This window comes from Camellia sinensis, chromosome 11 (genome assembly GCF_055761805.1).
Source record: "Camellia sinensis isolate YWXY chromosome 11, ASM5576180v1, whole genome shotgun sequence".
Lineage (NCBI taxonomy): Eukaryota > Viridiplantae > Streptophyta > Magnoliopsida > Ericales > Theaceae > Camellia > Camellia sinensis.
Genome location: NC_138971.1, coordinates 125432238 through 125449734, shown reverse-complemented (window position 1 = coordinate 125449734; position 17497 = coordinate 125432238). Strand labels below are relative to the sequence as shown.

At 37.1% G+C, this 17497-nt stretch overlaps 1 protein-coding gene across 1 annotated transcript; it reads left to right on the top strand.

Annotated features, from left to right (window-relative positions):
- The first annotated feature begins 905 nt into the window (after positions 1–905).
- Positions 906–17027, top strand: LOC114308345 (26S proteasome regulatory subunit 8 homolog A). Its single transcript, XM_028253912.2, has 9 exons — positions 906–1529; positions 1981–2078; positions 5664–5888; positions 6432–6494; positions 6897–7060; positions 7207–7363; positions 7490–7588; positions 16405–16515; positions 16689–17027. The coding sequence occupies exons 1-9, from the start codon at positions 1325–1327 to the stop codon at positions 16827–16829; spliced, it is 1263 nt and encodes a 420-aa protein (XP_028109713.1). The 5' UTR covers positions 906–1324; the 3' UTR covers positions 16830–17027.
- The last annotated feature ends 470 nt before the right edge of the window (positions 17028–17497 follow it).

Here is a 17497-nt window from a genome sequence, read left to right as displayed (position 1 = left end):
ATTTTACTCTCATTCAGAGTAAAATTTTACTTTCATACAGAGTAAAATTTTACTCTGAAATACATAGTGAAAATGTCTTAATAGGAGAGCTGATAGATATGAGGGTAATATAGTAAAAGAAACAAGTTTTAAAATATCAAGAGGTTTTGAAAGTATTTATATAGTTCTTGTCCTTTTGAAAGAGAAATTAAATAGTGAGGGGGGCTATGATCAAATCTCTCTTTCTAAAAACTAAGGGCATGTTTGGTTTGTGTTTGAGAGATGTGTTTTAGAGATAAAAAGTACGAAAAGTTGTTTGGTTTGGTTTTTTTCGAAAGATGTTTTGGAAAATTATTTTGAGAGAGAGTTTTGGAAAAAGTGATTGATTTGATGTGTGTGTGAGAGAGAGATTTGTTTGGAAAACTTGTTTAGTTTACAAGTTTTGAGAAATTTTTTTGGGAAAATTTGTTTGGTTTGATTACTTTTAAAAACTTATTTGTTGAGAAAATTTCCCAAAATTTTTTCAGAAATACAAACCAAACGAACCCTAAGTTTTTTATTTTTCCTATTTTTTTTGTTTTTAGTAAATATTTTTAAAATTTTAAGCTTTTTATTTTTTTATTTTTTTAGATTCATTTTACGTAGATGTAACAAAAAAGTAAAAAATTTATGAAAAAATATTTTTAAAATTAATAAATACACAAAAAATATGAAAAATATATTAAATTTTTATGTATTTTTTTTTTATATTTTTAGTATTTAATGGATTTTTTAAAGATTTATTTTTCACAAATTATACTTTTTAAGCGTATTTATATTAGATATGTCTAAAAATTAAAATTTTTTACTTATAATATTAAAAAAATCAATAAAAATAAAAAAAATGTGAAAAATAAGAAATTAGGGATCTGTTTGGTTTAGCTTTTAAAATTTAATTCTACAAGTGTGTTGTTTGGTCACAACTTTAGAAAATTAATTCCACGTTCATTTTTCAAAATACTTTTTAAAACATTCACTTTTTAATATCATATGTCATATCACCCAATTCAAACTCTTTTTAAAACTCATAATTAAACAAAATTTTCACACTCAAATTATAATTTCAAAATTCACAAATTCAAAATACAACTCTATTCTCAAAATATAAATTTAAAATTCTACCAAACGGAGAGTTAAAATATTCAAAAAGTATTTTCAAAAAATTAGAAGCAACGATGGTGAACATCGTTTCAAAAAGTACCGATTCCATTCCTAGCTTTGAAGCAACATACACGTCAAATCCCAAATCAAGATCCAAAGTTTCCCCCAATTTCTAGGGTTTTTCGTTTCCTCTCTCAGACAAACAATGGCGACAGCAGCAATCGAGCGGAGCCAACCAGCCCCAGCATCGTCCATCGATGCTTGTCCTTCCAAAATGGCGACGTCGAAGCAAGGCGAGGGCCTCAGGCAGTACTACCTCCAACATATACACGATCTTCAGCTCCAGGTTCGCCAGAAGACTCACAATCTCAATCGCCTCGAAGCTCAGCGCAATGATCTCAATTCCAAAGGTACCTACCTATTCGCATTGCAGTTCGAAGAATTGTTGTTTTTATGTCTGTTGATCTCGCTTAATTTTGTCGAATTACTATTATAATGTTTTCTCTTTCAATTTGATTTGTGTTTTGTCTACAAATATTAAGAAAATTTGCATTTCTGTGTTCTACTGAGTTGAAATTATGTAAAATCCAAGGTTAAAAATAGTTCTACGATTAAGTTGAATTGATGACTACGAAAGGGTTGAGTTGAGTGAGTGGGTCATAGAGAAGTGGATGTGAATTGGTGTATGGTTGATTGTGAATGTTGATTTTACTTGTTAACACAATTGCGGTGCCAATCAAATTAGTCGGGGTCATGTTGTTGAATCATGTAATGTACATCTTGACAAGAAATAATGCACCAAGTTGTATTTGTAAAACATGTTTTGATCCTTTTGCTAATAATTCTGTTGGTTTATTATAGTGAGGATGCTGAAAGAAGAACTACAACTGCTGCAGGAGCCTGGCTCATATGTTGGTGAAGTAGTCAAAGTTATGGGGAAATCAAAGGTCTTAGTCAAGGTAAGCTTGCAAATGTCCATCAATTTCTAGTTATGTCTTACAACCTTTTTTCCAATTCTATTCATATCATCCTCATGTGTCATAAAGGCATTACTTCTATTCATATCATCCTCATGTGTCATAAATTCACAATGCATTTAAGATTGACAAACTAATTGAATAATCCATTTGTATATGTATCATGCTTATTTTCACACTTCATTGTAATTTATATTTTATACTAGTAGTAACTCTCATGTGCTAATAGTAAATCACATATACTAATCACTACAAACATTGTGATATTCTATAATTTCATTCATATTTCATATGCTAATAAAAATGAAAGCCAAAAAAACCATTTAAATTGTCCTATTCAATTTATTTCAAGATGAGGGTATAGGAAGAGTAAATGAGTGTAGATTCCAACATTTCTTCAACAAATGACGCCTAAAAAGTGAAAAAAATAGATATAACTTATACAATGAAAAAATAATGAAATATTCAAAAAATGATAAAACTTACTTTGTTTGGAAATTTTAATAAAAAGATGAAGAGACCCATGTTGTATAGTATATCTATAGATTTATGCTTCGACTCTCATAGATCTAAGCTTCACTCCACTTTTCGGAGGTTTACAGTGAAGTTCGTTGAGGAACTGATAATACCAGTCAAAACATAAAAAAAAGCAGTCTGTTGTGCATCTAAATAAGTTTGATGGCTGACAACTTGTGTAAAGGGCCATTACGCAACGACCTTATGGTTGCTACACCCATTGCTTAAGGAAGTTATGATGCTATTGTGTTATGCTTGTTATTTTAAGGAAGCTACTCTGAGAATTTATTCACACTGCGATGGGAAATATCGGTTTTGGTATCTATCAAACTGTAATGTAACGGTGTTACATAATGTTTGAGGCCAATTTTCATATGTTGGTTACTTCTAGAGATAATGGCTCTGTTTGGTAGAGTTGTGGGGAAGTGATCATAGATTATGGCTTAACAGATTATAGATTATAGTTTTAAACATAAGTTGTTAACTAGTTTGGTGTAGCTGTGAGATTATGCATTTAATCAGCAGAGTAGTGTTTGGTTGAATAAGCTATAAAATAGCTTTTTGCTGTGTAATGTCCTTTTTGTCCTTTTTTTTTTTCTTATTTTTTTTTTCATTTTATTTTATTTTCTTTTCCTTTTCTCCTTATTTTCTTTTCTCTTCTTTCTTTTTTCTTCTCTTCTTTTAATTGTTTTTTATTCTCTTCTTTCCTTATTTTTTTATTTTTATTTTTTCCCTTTCTTCTTTTTTTTTTTTTTTTCATTTTTTTTCTTTAGTTTATACTTTATTTTTTCAAATTAGAAGTGGTGCATGCATGATGAGATTGATCATGAGAAAATTTTGAAAAATGTTGAAATACCAATTAAAATTTTCAAATTATATTCATTTTAGTTTATAAATACATGAATATTAATTGATATTTTTTTAATTTATTAAAAATTGTTACAAATACCAATTAATATTTTTTTAATTTATTATTACAAAATTGTTACAAAATATACCAATTTATTAATATTTTTTAAATTTAATTTATTATCAATTAATGGCTTAATTAGTATCAATTAATACTAAAATTATTAATTAGTATCAATTAATATAAAATTTATTTCATTAATGGCTTAAAATGCTTTATAATAATTATTATTATCATAAAAAAAAACACTGAAAACCCTAGCCGGCAGCCCCCATTGTCAGACAGAGAGAGAGAGAGAGAGCATTAGATCGTCATCATCGTCACTTGCAAAACCATAGTTGGCAGCCCCTTTCGTCAGATTGTGAGAGAGAGAGAGAGAGAGAGAGCTAGTTCACGCCACTAGAGAGAGCTGGTTCACGCCATCGGAAATCGCCTCTCAAGCTTTCTCTCTCTCTCAAGAAGTGAACAGTGTTTGGTTGTGGGTTTATATATTGGTTTTTTGGTAATAGTTGAAGTTGATGAGGGGCATTTAAGTATTCGTCCCTCCCTTCCCAGCTTGCCATTTAAGCTAAATTGTTAAGCACCCCTACAGCCACTTCAAGAAAAAGCTGATTTTTCATTTATAAAAAGTTATAATCTGTATTATTAAGCGACATCAAACACAACGAAACAACTTAAATCAAGCTAAATGCTGAAATAAGCTAAAAAAAACTCTACCAAACAAGCACAATGAGTTGTAACATTTGTACTTGACAACTTGGTTTTCACAATATTTGACTCCAAGTGCATATTTAGAAGTGTAGTAAAAATGTCAGTTGAGGTGTGTGAAAAGGCATGGTGTTGATTTGGTGATGGTATCTATGCCTAATGGATAAATTTTTTGAGGAATAGTTAGTGGATGAATGCAGCAAGCATCTTAGGCACTGGTCTCTTGAGTTCTATTAGTGAATGAGATTTGTTGATGTATAATAATAATGATCCTTTTTAGACTGATTTTATTTCAGTAACGGAGGACAATTAGCTGTTTCTCATGATTTCTGCCCAGAGAATAATGTATAAACCATGCTCTGCGATACACAACACAAGATTGATTTTTGGGTTGAGGAAGTTTCACAATGTTTTAGTTGATGAGAGGCTTAAGCTCAACTACTGTTTTTTTGGCATGCGTGTTACCTTGATTGCGTAGTTAACATTTCATTTGAGATAGTACATTAGAAAACCAATTCATGAATTAGGTAAGAAAGGATTTATAAAGGGACCCTAAAATATCAGCTCATATATGAGTATGGAATGAAAATAGATTTGTTTTGTGCCATTTGCTGCTCAATGTGATGGTGAAAGAATTTGTCAACAAAATTCAATTTTACCACTATTGATAGTTCAAAATGAGAAAGTAGTTTATTAAATAAATCCTTATGCATATTTTAGTATTTGTAGCATGTAATATAATGTTTTGTTTAAACATTGATTTTATGTAGTTACAACTTTACAAGATATTATTAGGCTATCAACACTGCTGTTTGTGATCGTATCCATGATTCTAATTTTGATTAGATAAAAGCGATCATATCCACAATTCTAATTTTTGATTAAATTGTATTTTCAAAATGATGATAAAAATGTTTTTATGGTATTTTTTAAATATTGCAACATAATGAGTTAGTTATCTTATCTAAAAACTTAAAAGCAGTTCAATGAAATTACATTTGAAAAGATTTGTAACTATTGTTTGGCAACTGCTGTTTGAGCTACAATTTTTTGTGCAATTAAGTGCCCATCAACACCTGTGCATGTTAATGCTATTAAATCAGATAAATACGACTATGTGTTAGCATTTTTCCTCTGACGGTACTATAATTGGCTACCATCATATTCCTATTCTTTAATCACTTTGGAAATTGTCTGAAATTCTCTACCTGTTTAGCTGTCCATATGTTCTGGAGGTAGGTTCATTACTGAATTGCTTGATTTTCCATCTCTTTATTTTTCTTGGGGGGGTGGGGGAATATAGCAGCAGTTTCTCTGAGTTCCATAATTCCTGTTATTTAACTGTGCAATTTGTTTTTCCACATGTTAGTTTGTGATACATGGACCTGCAACTGCAAATGAGTTGACTGATTATCTTTTTGTTGACTTTTCAGGTTCATCCAGAAGGGAAATACGTTGTTGATATCGATAAGAGCATAGATATAACTAAACTTACACCATCAACCAGAGTTGCCCTTCGTAATGACAGCTATGTGCTTCACTTGGTATTGCCCAGTAAAGTAGATCCTTTGGTAAACCTAATGAAAGTTGAAAAAGTTCCAGATTCTACATATGACATGATTGGTGGTCTTGACCAACAAATCAAAGAGATAAAGGAGGTTAGTCTTCTTTGAGGTTCTTTTTATTGGTTCCAGTACTGAATATTTTGTTATATATCCATTGGTCTGCAGCTTATTGGTTTTGGTCAGTGGTCATTAATTTTTGCTCGATGCTAAGATGAAGATAATTAGATGGATGTGACTAGGAAAGGCAGGATTAGAAATGAATATGTATATATATATATATATATATTCATTCATGAAATAGTCAGAGTCACCAATTGAAGATACATGAAGAGAGAATATGTTATGATGGTTTGGTCATGTACAATGAAAACTTGTGGATACAACAATAAGGAAGAGTGATATCATCACCATAAATAGAAATGTAAGACCTAGATTGACTTGGGATGTGATAGTAAAAGAAGACATAAATATATTTAATTTAATATACAACCCTTGACAGAGTGGAATTGCAAAAAATGATTCATGTAGCCAATCCTACCCTATTGGGACCCAAGGTTGTGTTTGAGGCTAGGGGTTGGACATGTTGGAACTAATTTATCCTTTTATTGTCTTATTTTATTATTATTTTTTTTTCAGGTCATTGAGTTGCCAATCAAGCATCCGGAACTATTTGAGAGTCTTGGAATAGCCCAACCAAAGGTGAATTTTCTTTTTATCATTATTATAAGATTAATTTTGGCAAATATTTGCCGAGATTAGCAAAGTTTTGAAATAAATGATTTAATGCCAACTTTTTTGAATTTAAATATTTTCAGAATTCATTTATATTTGGCCCGACTTTTCAGCATGTGTCTTGTAGCCACTTATACCTGACAATTATATTTTACGTAAAATTTTTTTTTTTTGGGTAGAAAAAATGAATGTTAAAATGTCAAATTTTAGGGAATGAAAAGCTTAACTTTTTTATTTTTGTTTTTTAAATCCATCAATCATTACATTTCCACTATCCTTGTAATGATTCTCAGTTTATTCAACTAGTCTTGAATCATGACTGGGTAGTTTAATGCAGGAAATAACAGTTAATTTTCTTTTAATGAATAGGGAGTTTTGCTGTATGGGCCACCTGGTACTGGGAAAACACTGTTAGCGAGAGCAGTGGCTCATCATACTGATTGTACCTTTATAAGGGTTTCTGGCTCTGAGTTGGTTCAGAAGTATATTGGTGAGGGCTCTCGAATGGTTAGAGAACTTTTTGTTATGGCCAGGTTTGTCTGACTTCATTGATAACATTGTTATTGCCAAAAAATTGTAATATCTTGTATATCAGGTTAATAAATCTTTGTAGTCTACACAAAGTGGTATATAGTTCCTCATGTTTTATGTGTGATTTCTTTTTGTTTATGTTGCACAGGGAGCATGCTCCATCAATCATCTTTATGGATGAAATCGACAGCATTGGATCTGCTCGAATGGAATCTGGATCTGGTAATGGTGATAGTGAAGTGCAGCGGACGATGCTGGAGCTTCTTAATCAACTGGATGGATTCGAAGCATCTAACAAAATCAAAGTACTGATTTCTTGTTTCATTATCTGTGTTGGTGAAATTGTTGGTGTACTGATTTATTAAAATTAGAAACTTGTCTCTGTATACAAAATTACAATAATTTGATAACAAGATAACTCTTTTTCACAGGTTTTGATGGCTACAAATCGCATTGACATTCTGGATCAAGCACTTCTGAGGCCTGGAAGGATTGACAGGAAGATAGAGTTCCCAAATCCCAATGAAGAGGTATATTTTATTCATCATACTTTGTATCTATGTCGTTATGCAATAAAATTTAATTTTTGATCCTGGTTCTATTTTCCCTTTGCATATTAAGAGGAATATTATGCTGGGAAATAGTCTCTAATGATGAAATGTTTTGGGAAAGAAGTTTTTAGCTGTTAACAAATGCTATTTAGTTGAGAAAAGCTTCTAGTGAAGCAAGATTACAGGATACACGAATTTGGCCTTTAAACTTGGGGCATCCATCAACATTTCTTATTTTGTCTGATTTCCCGTATATTCCAGAAGTCAACCCATTAATGTTTTTCTTTTTTTTTGATAAGTAAACAAACTTTATTAAAAAAATATCAAGGCAATGCAAATAATACAAGAAAATACCAAGCCACACCAGACCGCAAAAGCTAACTAATCAAATCCTCCACAAACTGTACAAAAATAAAAACTTCAGGATCAGCCACACTAGTAACCCAACTATGTAGCACCATAAGAAGTCTATTTTTTAGCCAAAAATAGAATGGCTTATTAAATTCCAAAAAATACGATGATTATGCTCTAACCACACCAACCATAACAAACAATGGGCACCTAGTAACCAAACCTTCCGACACCTCTTACCCACCCTTGCCCCACCCTAGCTAAACAAAACTGCCCGCAAAGACCCTGGCTGCACCCAAACCACACCAAAAAGAGCAACAATCAAACTCCAAAGCCGATACACAACAGGGCAATGAACCAACAAATGATCCACTGTTTCTGCATCCCTACAACACATACAACACCAATTAACAATCACATGGTGCCGCTGAATCAAGTTATCAACAGTAAGGATACGTCCCAAAACAGTCGTCCAAACAAAAAACGTCACCTTGGAAGGCGAACTCGTCACCCAAATAGTCTTCCAAGGAAGCATAATTGTATTGCTCCCCACAAGCACCCCATAAAATGATGACACAGTAAATATACCCTTAGACTTCTGAGCCTCCCAAATCAAAGAATCCATCCCCTTACCCCCATACTGCAGCCCATACGGGAAGCCCAGTAAATCCACTAACTAGTTCAATTCCCAATCCTGCACCTCACGACGAAGATGAACATTCCATACAATTGAAGTCCCTTGCCTCACCCTAATCGAGGCAACCAACTCCTTCCTATCCGCCACAATAGCATAAAGCAGGGGAAACATGCCTGCCAAAGACAACTCACCACACCACCAATCTTGCCAAAACCGAATCTGATCCCCCACCCCCACTTGAACTGAACCCTACCCCAAGAATCCCTTCTTTCCAACCAAATCCCCTTCCATAAATCACGCCCATGAGAGTGTACCACCTTTTTCAAACACCAACCCCCCCTCTCCTCCCCATGTTTAGCCACCACCACCCTCCTCCATAACTGTTCTCTCTCCTCTGCAAACCGCCGCAACCACTTTCCTAAAAGAGCCCGATTGAACACCCCCAACCTTCTCATCCCCTCCCTCCCCCTCCCCCCCTACCCTCCTTAGGAATGCACTCCCTCTCCTAATCCACCAAATGGTAATGGAAAACCTCCCCACATCCAATCCACAAAAAATCCCGTTGAAGCTTTTCTAATCGCCTTGCCACCGCCATAGGCATGACATGTAAAGACATAAAATACGTCGGGATACTAGAAAGAACACTCTTGATCAGAGTAAGCCTTCCCTCTGTGGACAAATACTGCCACTTCCATCTCGCCAACCAACGATGCAATCTATCCACCACCACATCCCATACTCTTGTTTCCTTAAAAGTAGCCCCCAAAAGAAGTCCCAAATAAGACATTGGTAACATAACCACCTTACAACCCAAAACAACTGCCAACACTGGAAGACATGCCACCTCTCCTACCGGGATCGGTTCCGATTTAGTCAAATTTACCTGAAGGCCAAACGCCGTCTCAAAGCATAACAGCACACACCACAAATGACCAATCTGAATAGCATCCGCATCACTAAAAATAAGCGCATCATCAGCATAGAAAAGATGAGAAACCGCCAAAGAAGCAGGCTCGTCCCCCACTGCAAAACTTGACAACAAACCCCCTTGAACTGCCTTGGACAACAGACGACTCAGCACTTCCATAACCAGAATGTAAAGGGGACATAGGATCATCCTGTCGTAAACCTCTCCATGTGGGGAAAAAACCGGCCGGTGTCCCATTAACCAACACTGACATGCGAACAATCGAAATACAAAAATGAATTTACCTCCACCACTTCCCAAAACCTATCCTTTTCAACACATATAACAAAAACAACCAATTGACATTGTCATATGCCTTCTCAATATCCAACTTACAAATTATCCCCTCCTTACCCTGACACAACCGCGAATACACACTCATTAGCCACAAGAGCAGCATCCAAAATCTGACAACCGCCTACAAAAGCATTTTGCGACTTTGACACCACCCCCTCCAACACACCCCGAAGTCTATTGGCCAGAACTTTGGCCAATAATTTATTGACACTTCCCAAAAGATTAATAGGTTGAAAGTTGCTGATATCCTCCGCCCCTCCCTTCTTAGGAATCAAAGCTATGAAAGTGGAATTCAGACTCCTCTCAAACTGTCCTGTCTGAAGAAATTGCTCGAATACTGCTAGCACCTCCTCTTTCACCACCCCCAACAGTGCTGAAAAAAACCAATGGAAAAACCATTTGGACCCGGCGCCTTACCCCCCGCCATACTCAGTGCACCCAAAACCTCCTCAGAAAACGATTGTTCTAGTGACAAAACCTGTGTCGGAGACAATAAAAAACAACACCGTCCAACCCTGGCCTCTACACATCTCCCTCATCATGAAAAAGATGCTGATAGAACCCCACAATACCTTCCCTGATCTCTGCTTCGTTCAATAACATCAATGATAGAGGCAACCTCATTTGAATCATCTGAGAGAAGTGCTCCTCTTAGTCTCCAGAAACAAGGAATCTATCAATTCGAAAACTCGCACATCCACTAGACTAGGTATAGCCTCCCCCTTGTAGGGGCAAATCAACCAGCTCCATCTCATCAATGAAAGAGGTAAATTCCCTCATAGCCCTCACCATTTGCAAATTCCTTCGGAGATAGAATAAAAAACAACACCGTCCAACCCTGGCCTCCACACATCTCCCTCATTATGAAAAAATGTTAGAATTTCCCATCTTTACCTTCACCTACTCCACTACACACTCCACTTCACCTACCTCTACTCCACTACACACTCCACTTCACCTAACCCACTATCACCTCCACTACACCTATTACCACATTACCTTCACCTACTCCACTACACACTCCACTTCACCTACCTCTACTCCACTACACACTCCACTTCACCTAACCCACTATCACCTCCACTACACCTACTACCACATTTTCTTCTATATATAGATTGTATAGGAATTGTAATTAATAAATCTTGTAATCTATCAATCAAGACATCAATCAATAATACATAAATTCTCTACATGGTATCAGAGCAAGGTTAAGAATTTAATATTTTTTCGCTTCACCGGCGGGCGGCAACCTCGCCTTGGCCGCCCGCCGGACCTCAACCTAGTCCGCTAGAATTGTCTACTACATACCTACCTCCTCATCATATCTTCATAACATCTCATTCTCTCTCGGCATCATAGTAGCCGTGATACTGCTCATACTTCTGGACAGCGGAGAGAACATCGTCTTTCTCGATCTTTCCGCCGACGCCGGTGGCGAGATCCAAGGCTCCGGCTTTCGACATCACTCTCCCCAAATAGTCCATAGCAGCTTCTCCACCGGAAAGATACTCCTAACAGCAGCGGAAAAAAGGTGTTTCCCTCAGCCAAACAAGGCTCAATAGCTGTGGTCCTCATCAAAATACGTGTAATTGCTACTCCTGAACTTGGTTTCCCTATCCTTGCTAACAAGCTTCTCAAATGCTTCCGGGCCATGTTCTTCTATGTACTTCTCAGCAGCAGTTAGAATGTCATCTGGCTTACTGAAGATGTCCTTCTTCCTTGGGACATACTAGACGTTAACAGTCTGTTGTGGGTTAAGAAAGAAAGGCCTCAAATAATGCTCATAAACATATGCAGCACCACTGATACTCTTTATGATGGTGGATATTTCAATGCCATTACAACACAGCACCTTGAAATTTATTTTATTTTATTTTCTTATCTCTCTTTCTGACCATTACAACACAGCACCAGCACACTTGTTCCCACCTTTCATCATGGTCTCCACTTTCTTTTTCTTTTTTTATATTTATTTTAATCCATCTTTTTGAAAACAAAACCAATATCACTTTTTTTAATTCCTTAATTTATTTTAATAACATGAGTGGCCTCTCTTTTCCACCATCTCCCTCTTTTTCTACACAATATTTTTGTACCACCGCCCACTCCATGATTTCCATATTAATATTATTATTATTATTATTATTATTATTATTATTATTTTCACAAAAAACAAAAAAAAAATTCATTCCAGTTGATTTTTCTGCCTTACCACACCTACCATTCGAGTTTGCCAAACACACTTATTTTATTCATGTCAGGATCAACCCCGATCATAATTTTACACGAGAAAAAAAAAAAAAAAAAAAAAAAAAAAAAAAAAAAAAAAAAACCACCATAACACACCCAACACCCACAGTGGGATTTTTCTTCTCTACTCTGCTGCAGATCTCTTCTTCTTTCCTCCGTCCTGGGCGGCCCTTGACGGTGCTGCCTCCGTGTTTCCTACGCCGCCGAGCACGTTCACTCCTCCATACTCCTCCACTGCAGCATACGGCGGACCTCCAAATCGGAACATCACAGTGGCCTTCCGCTTCAGCTCCTTATTTTCTGCTTTCAGCACACTTATCTCTGCTCGCGCATCCTTATACATGCGTTGGAGCAGAGCCAGCTGGGAATTTAAATGCTGCACCTCATTTGTCCTACTCTGCAGCCGGTTCGACAAATTTGTGACCGCCGTCATGGTTTCCACGCATGACTTCAGAGTATACTGATTAGCCTCAATATCAGTTTGCACCGCCATTTTTTGCTCCACCGACCGCATCGGAAAGTTCAATGGAGCAAAACCAGAGGTGTTTGGTTGAGGTTCACTGGCCACCGCACCAGTTATTTCTCTTGTGGGCTCGTTCAGTTCTGGAAAGAGCGTGAGCAGGTTCTGGGTAGCTGGACGGGAAGAAGAGGCCATGTTTTTGGGTTGCTAAGTGTTTCAGCGAAATAGCAATTTCAGACTGGTAATGTTCGGAAGGGTTGGTGACAGAATGGCAACAAAGTGTTCCACAGTTTCTCTCTCCGCAGAGGCAGAGTTTTTTTCAGCGAAGGGTTGGTTTCAGAGGTTTCAGAATGGTATGCCTCAGCCTCAGCCTTCGTCTTGGTTAAATAGCCGAGGCAGCCACGCGTATCGCGCGCCTCTTGCCGCCCGACAAACTGGCACGCCTTTTCATGGCACATCTTTTGACAAAGTGGACACGCCTTTTGATGGCACGCCTTTTGATGGCACGCCTTTTGATGAATTGGGCACGCCTTTTGATGGCACGCCTTTTGACAAAATTGGGCACACCTTTTGAGGGTGCAACTTTTTAAGAGTCCGACAAGACTCTGTAAACTGTCCCGACATTGATTCCGGTTAGTTTTTACAAGTGTCCGACAAGACTCTGTAAACTGTCCCGACATTGATTCCGGTTAGCTCCTTTATGGGTCCGACAAGACTCTGTAAACTGTCCCGACATTGATTCCGGTTAGCTCCTTTATGGGTCCGACAAGACTCTGTAAACTGTCCCGACATTGATTCCGGTTAGTTTCTACAAGGGTCCAGCAAGACTCCGTAAACTGTCACAACATTGTCTTCTACAACGGTCCGACATGACCCCATAAACTGTCTTCTACATCGGTCTGACACCACCATACAGTGTCCTCTACAACGTTATGACACCCCATACAGTGTCTTCACCAACGGTCTGACACGACCATACAGTGTCTCCTATCCTTTTTTATTTTTATGTATTTTCTTGTTTTGTTACTCTCTCCAAACTCAAGTTGGTTAGTTTCTCTCCTCCTTGAGTTTGCGGGGGGCTGTTAGAATTTCCCATCTTTACCTTCACCTACTCCACTACACACTCCACTTCACCTACCTCTACTCCACTACACACTCCACTTCACCTAACCCACTATCACCTCCACTACACCTATTACCACATTACCTTCACCTACTCCACTACACACTCCACTTCACCTACCTCTACTCCACTACACACTCCACTTCACCTAACCCACTATCACCTCCACTACACCTACTACCACATTTTCTTCTATATATAGATTGTATAGGAATTGTAATTAATAAATCTTGTAATCTATCAATCAAGACATCAATCAATAATACATAAATTCTCTACAAAAAAGATGCTGATAAAACCCCACAATACCTTCCCTGATCTCCGCTTCGTTCGATGACATCAATGATAAAGGCAACCTCATCAGAATCATCTGAGAGAAGTGCTCCTCCCAGTCTCCAGAAACAAGGAATCTATCAATTTGAGAACTTGCACGGCCACTAGACTAGGTATAGCCTCCCTCTCGTAGGGGCAAATCAACCAGCTCCAACTCATCAATGAAAGAGGCAAATTCCCTCATAGCCCTCACCATTTGAACCCCCTCCCCCTCCTCCCCGACATTTCCTCTGGGCTTCTCACAACGCTAAAATCCCCCCCCAACACACCAAGGTAAGCCCCATCGAAAAGCAACATCCTGTAACTCCTCCCAAAAAGCCCACCACTCCCTACCTTGAATTGGACCATAGACCCCTGTGAACACCTATCGAAAATCATCTTCAATGCACCGAAACAAACAAGAGAAAGTGGTGTTCACAGGGGTCAACATTTTCTCTGTGTCTTGTTTGTTTCGGTGTTCTTAGCTGCCCGTCGTGAAGGGAACACGAAGAGAAAGTGTTGACCCCCAGCTGGCCGGATCTCCACCTTTCTTGAAAATCTCCACAATCGACTGACCCACTTCGTTATAATTGAAAATCCCACCCCTAGATCCCTAGTCACACCCACTTTACCCACCAAAGGCCTATTCAGCAAGCCAAACCACCCCTCCTTAGCCACAATCTGAATCGGCTTACCCATATTGGCCATATTTGACAAAGCAGTCTTCTTCGCCGCCAATACCCTTGTCACTTGGCCAGCCTTCGCAACCCAGCTCTCTTCGTTGGCAAAGCCCTCAATAACCAACGCCACACCCTCCTAGCCATCCCCAAACTCTGACACTGGGAGAAAGACCTGATGCCTTCTACCTTCGATCGTAACCACAATTTGAAATGACTGCCCACCACCCTTCTCGCCACGAATCCAAATCACCACACTCCGCTGCTTGCTGTCCAAACGACCCAAAAAAATCGTGACCCTAGCTTGGCCGACACCAACCACAGTTTATTAACGACCCAACTCTCTTCAAAACCGACCAAAATCACTTCTCGCCGTAGACTTGAGCCATGCTCCACAATACCCAACCTCTGATGCCCAACCTAATCCGCCGTTTCCTGTTGGAACTCAAAGGACCGACCACCAAGGAAGAGGGTCTGACGCTTCCTCACAGGAAACATCCTAGGTAAGTCTAACACATAATATTTGTCGTATTCCCAAATGAAATCAAGAGATAGAATACTTTCATTTCCATCAATGGTACTGAATGTCTAAGCTTATCAATGATGGTTTTGACAAAAAATTGAAAAAAAAAAAAAAAAAAAATCAACCCATTAATGTTATTGAACTCCTTCCACATTTTTACCAAATCTACTCTTGGTATTTGTCTCTACTTATTATTTTCCAAGTCGAACTATCGTGCCTCGTTGTTCTTGGGAGTTGGGTTCTTATATTCAGTTGAATCTAAGACCTACATATTTATCTCTTTCTCATGTACAAGCAATTTGTAACTGGAGAAGCTGCTATATCTATAACCACGTTTTCATCTTCGTTTCTTTTACTTTATGATTATGGATTTTTTTTTTATTTTTTTTTATTTTAAACTTGTGCCCCATGTCAAGAAGTTTAAAATGCTTGTACATCCTGCATAAAAGTGTGTGCAATAAAAATTGTACAAACATTTGAAGCTTCTTAACACGTGCCCTTAGGGCACACATTAACAAGACCCTATAATTATTTTCTTATGTTTTTATGTTATTTAAGAATCTGCGCTATGATTGAAAGTTGGCATATGGCTGCTTAATAAGATTCTCAGTTCAGTCTTATTGTGATATGGACAGTTTCGTGACTTTTAGACTGATTCTGATCTGTTTTGTTACTGAATTGCACTTCTACATGGAATCTCTCGCAGCTATTTATCTCAGATGGCAAGGATTCTGATTTGTTTTGTTACTGAATTGCACTTCTACATGGAATCTTTCTCAGCTATTTATCTCAGATGGCAAGGAGGATATTAGTCCTATAGTTTGCATCCCTTGGACAATTTTTGCATGACCATGAGTGAAGTGGTTGTAGCCTTGTAGAAGTCTCTCCATTCCAAATACGTGTTTCACTTTTATGTTATTGCACTTGTACCCATCTTTCTGTACCTTTTTTCTTTTTCTTTTTGAGTTTGTTGCTTTTCACCGCTATGATAATATGCCCTTTTTGTTTTAATATATTCTTTGTTATCTGTAGTTCTGTTTGGATGCCTTAAAAATTGCATTCTAGAACTCCAGAAAAATAAAATTAATTCGTGAGATTGATTTCATATCCTTTTTTCATTATTCTTTTTTGAGTTAGTTGTTTATCAGCTCCAGTTGATATGCTTGTTTGTTTTTGTATTCTTTATTACTTGCAGTCCCGTTTCGATATCTTGAAAATTCACTCAAGAAAAATGAACTTAATGCGTGGGATTGATTTGAAGAAGATAGCAGAGAAGATGAATGGTGCATCTGGTGCAGAACTAAAGGTCTGTTCCCTTTTGAATCCATTTTTTTCTCATAGCTTTAGATTCGCCCCTCCAATTCATTTCCATGTTTAGGAATTCTTTGCTTTTTAATTGTTTTTTGCTTCTCTTTATTTTTGTTTTGTCAATTATTACCATGCCTATATTTTATTAAACTTTCAAATCCTTATCTGTAGGCGGTTTGCACTGAAGCTGGTATGTTTGCACTGAGGGAGAGGAGGGTTCATGTAACGCAGGAAGATTTTGAAATGGCTGTGGCTAAGGTGATGAAGAAGGACACTGAGAAAAACATGTCCTTGCGGAAGCTGTGGAAGTGATTCATGCGATTGGTACTTCTGTTTCCTCTTCTTCTTTTAAGACATAAAATCACATACCAGTTCTTTTCTATGAAAAAGGAATTGCTTTTTCATTTCGTAGCTTTATTTTTTTTGTTGTTCTTTTAAGACATGAAACCATGTACCGGTTCTTTTCTTTTCCATTCGGTTCATATGCTTGATTCTTAACTCCTTTGATAACCCTAGATCTGTCTATTTGACTCGAAAACTAAATTCTTGAACTTTTCAGAAGTCATAATAGGAGAGAGAATGAATTTCTATGTAGAGTAGAGATCAAGATTCATTACATAAAAACATGTCTCTGCTAATATAACCTAATACTTCAAAATACATCATTGCTCAATGGTAGGTCACCCTTATGTCATATTTGTGCACTAGAAGGTAACCTGACAGCCCAACTAAACTAATAGAGACTTCTTTTACTTTGTCTTCATCTAGAAAAGTATGACCAACACAAACTACCAGAAACTTCAGTTTTCTTCCTCTAGAAAGCATGACTGTCACATTAACATGCAAATATGGATATAGAAACTTAGCAGGACAATAAAGACGAGTAATAAATACCGGTTGAAGGGTAAACTATCAATAGATCATAATAATTGGACTTAATTATTATCAAGTCCTATTAAAAATAAATCTTAATAAAATCG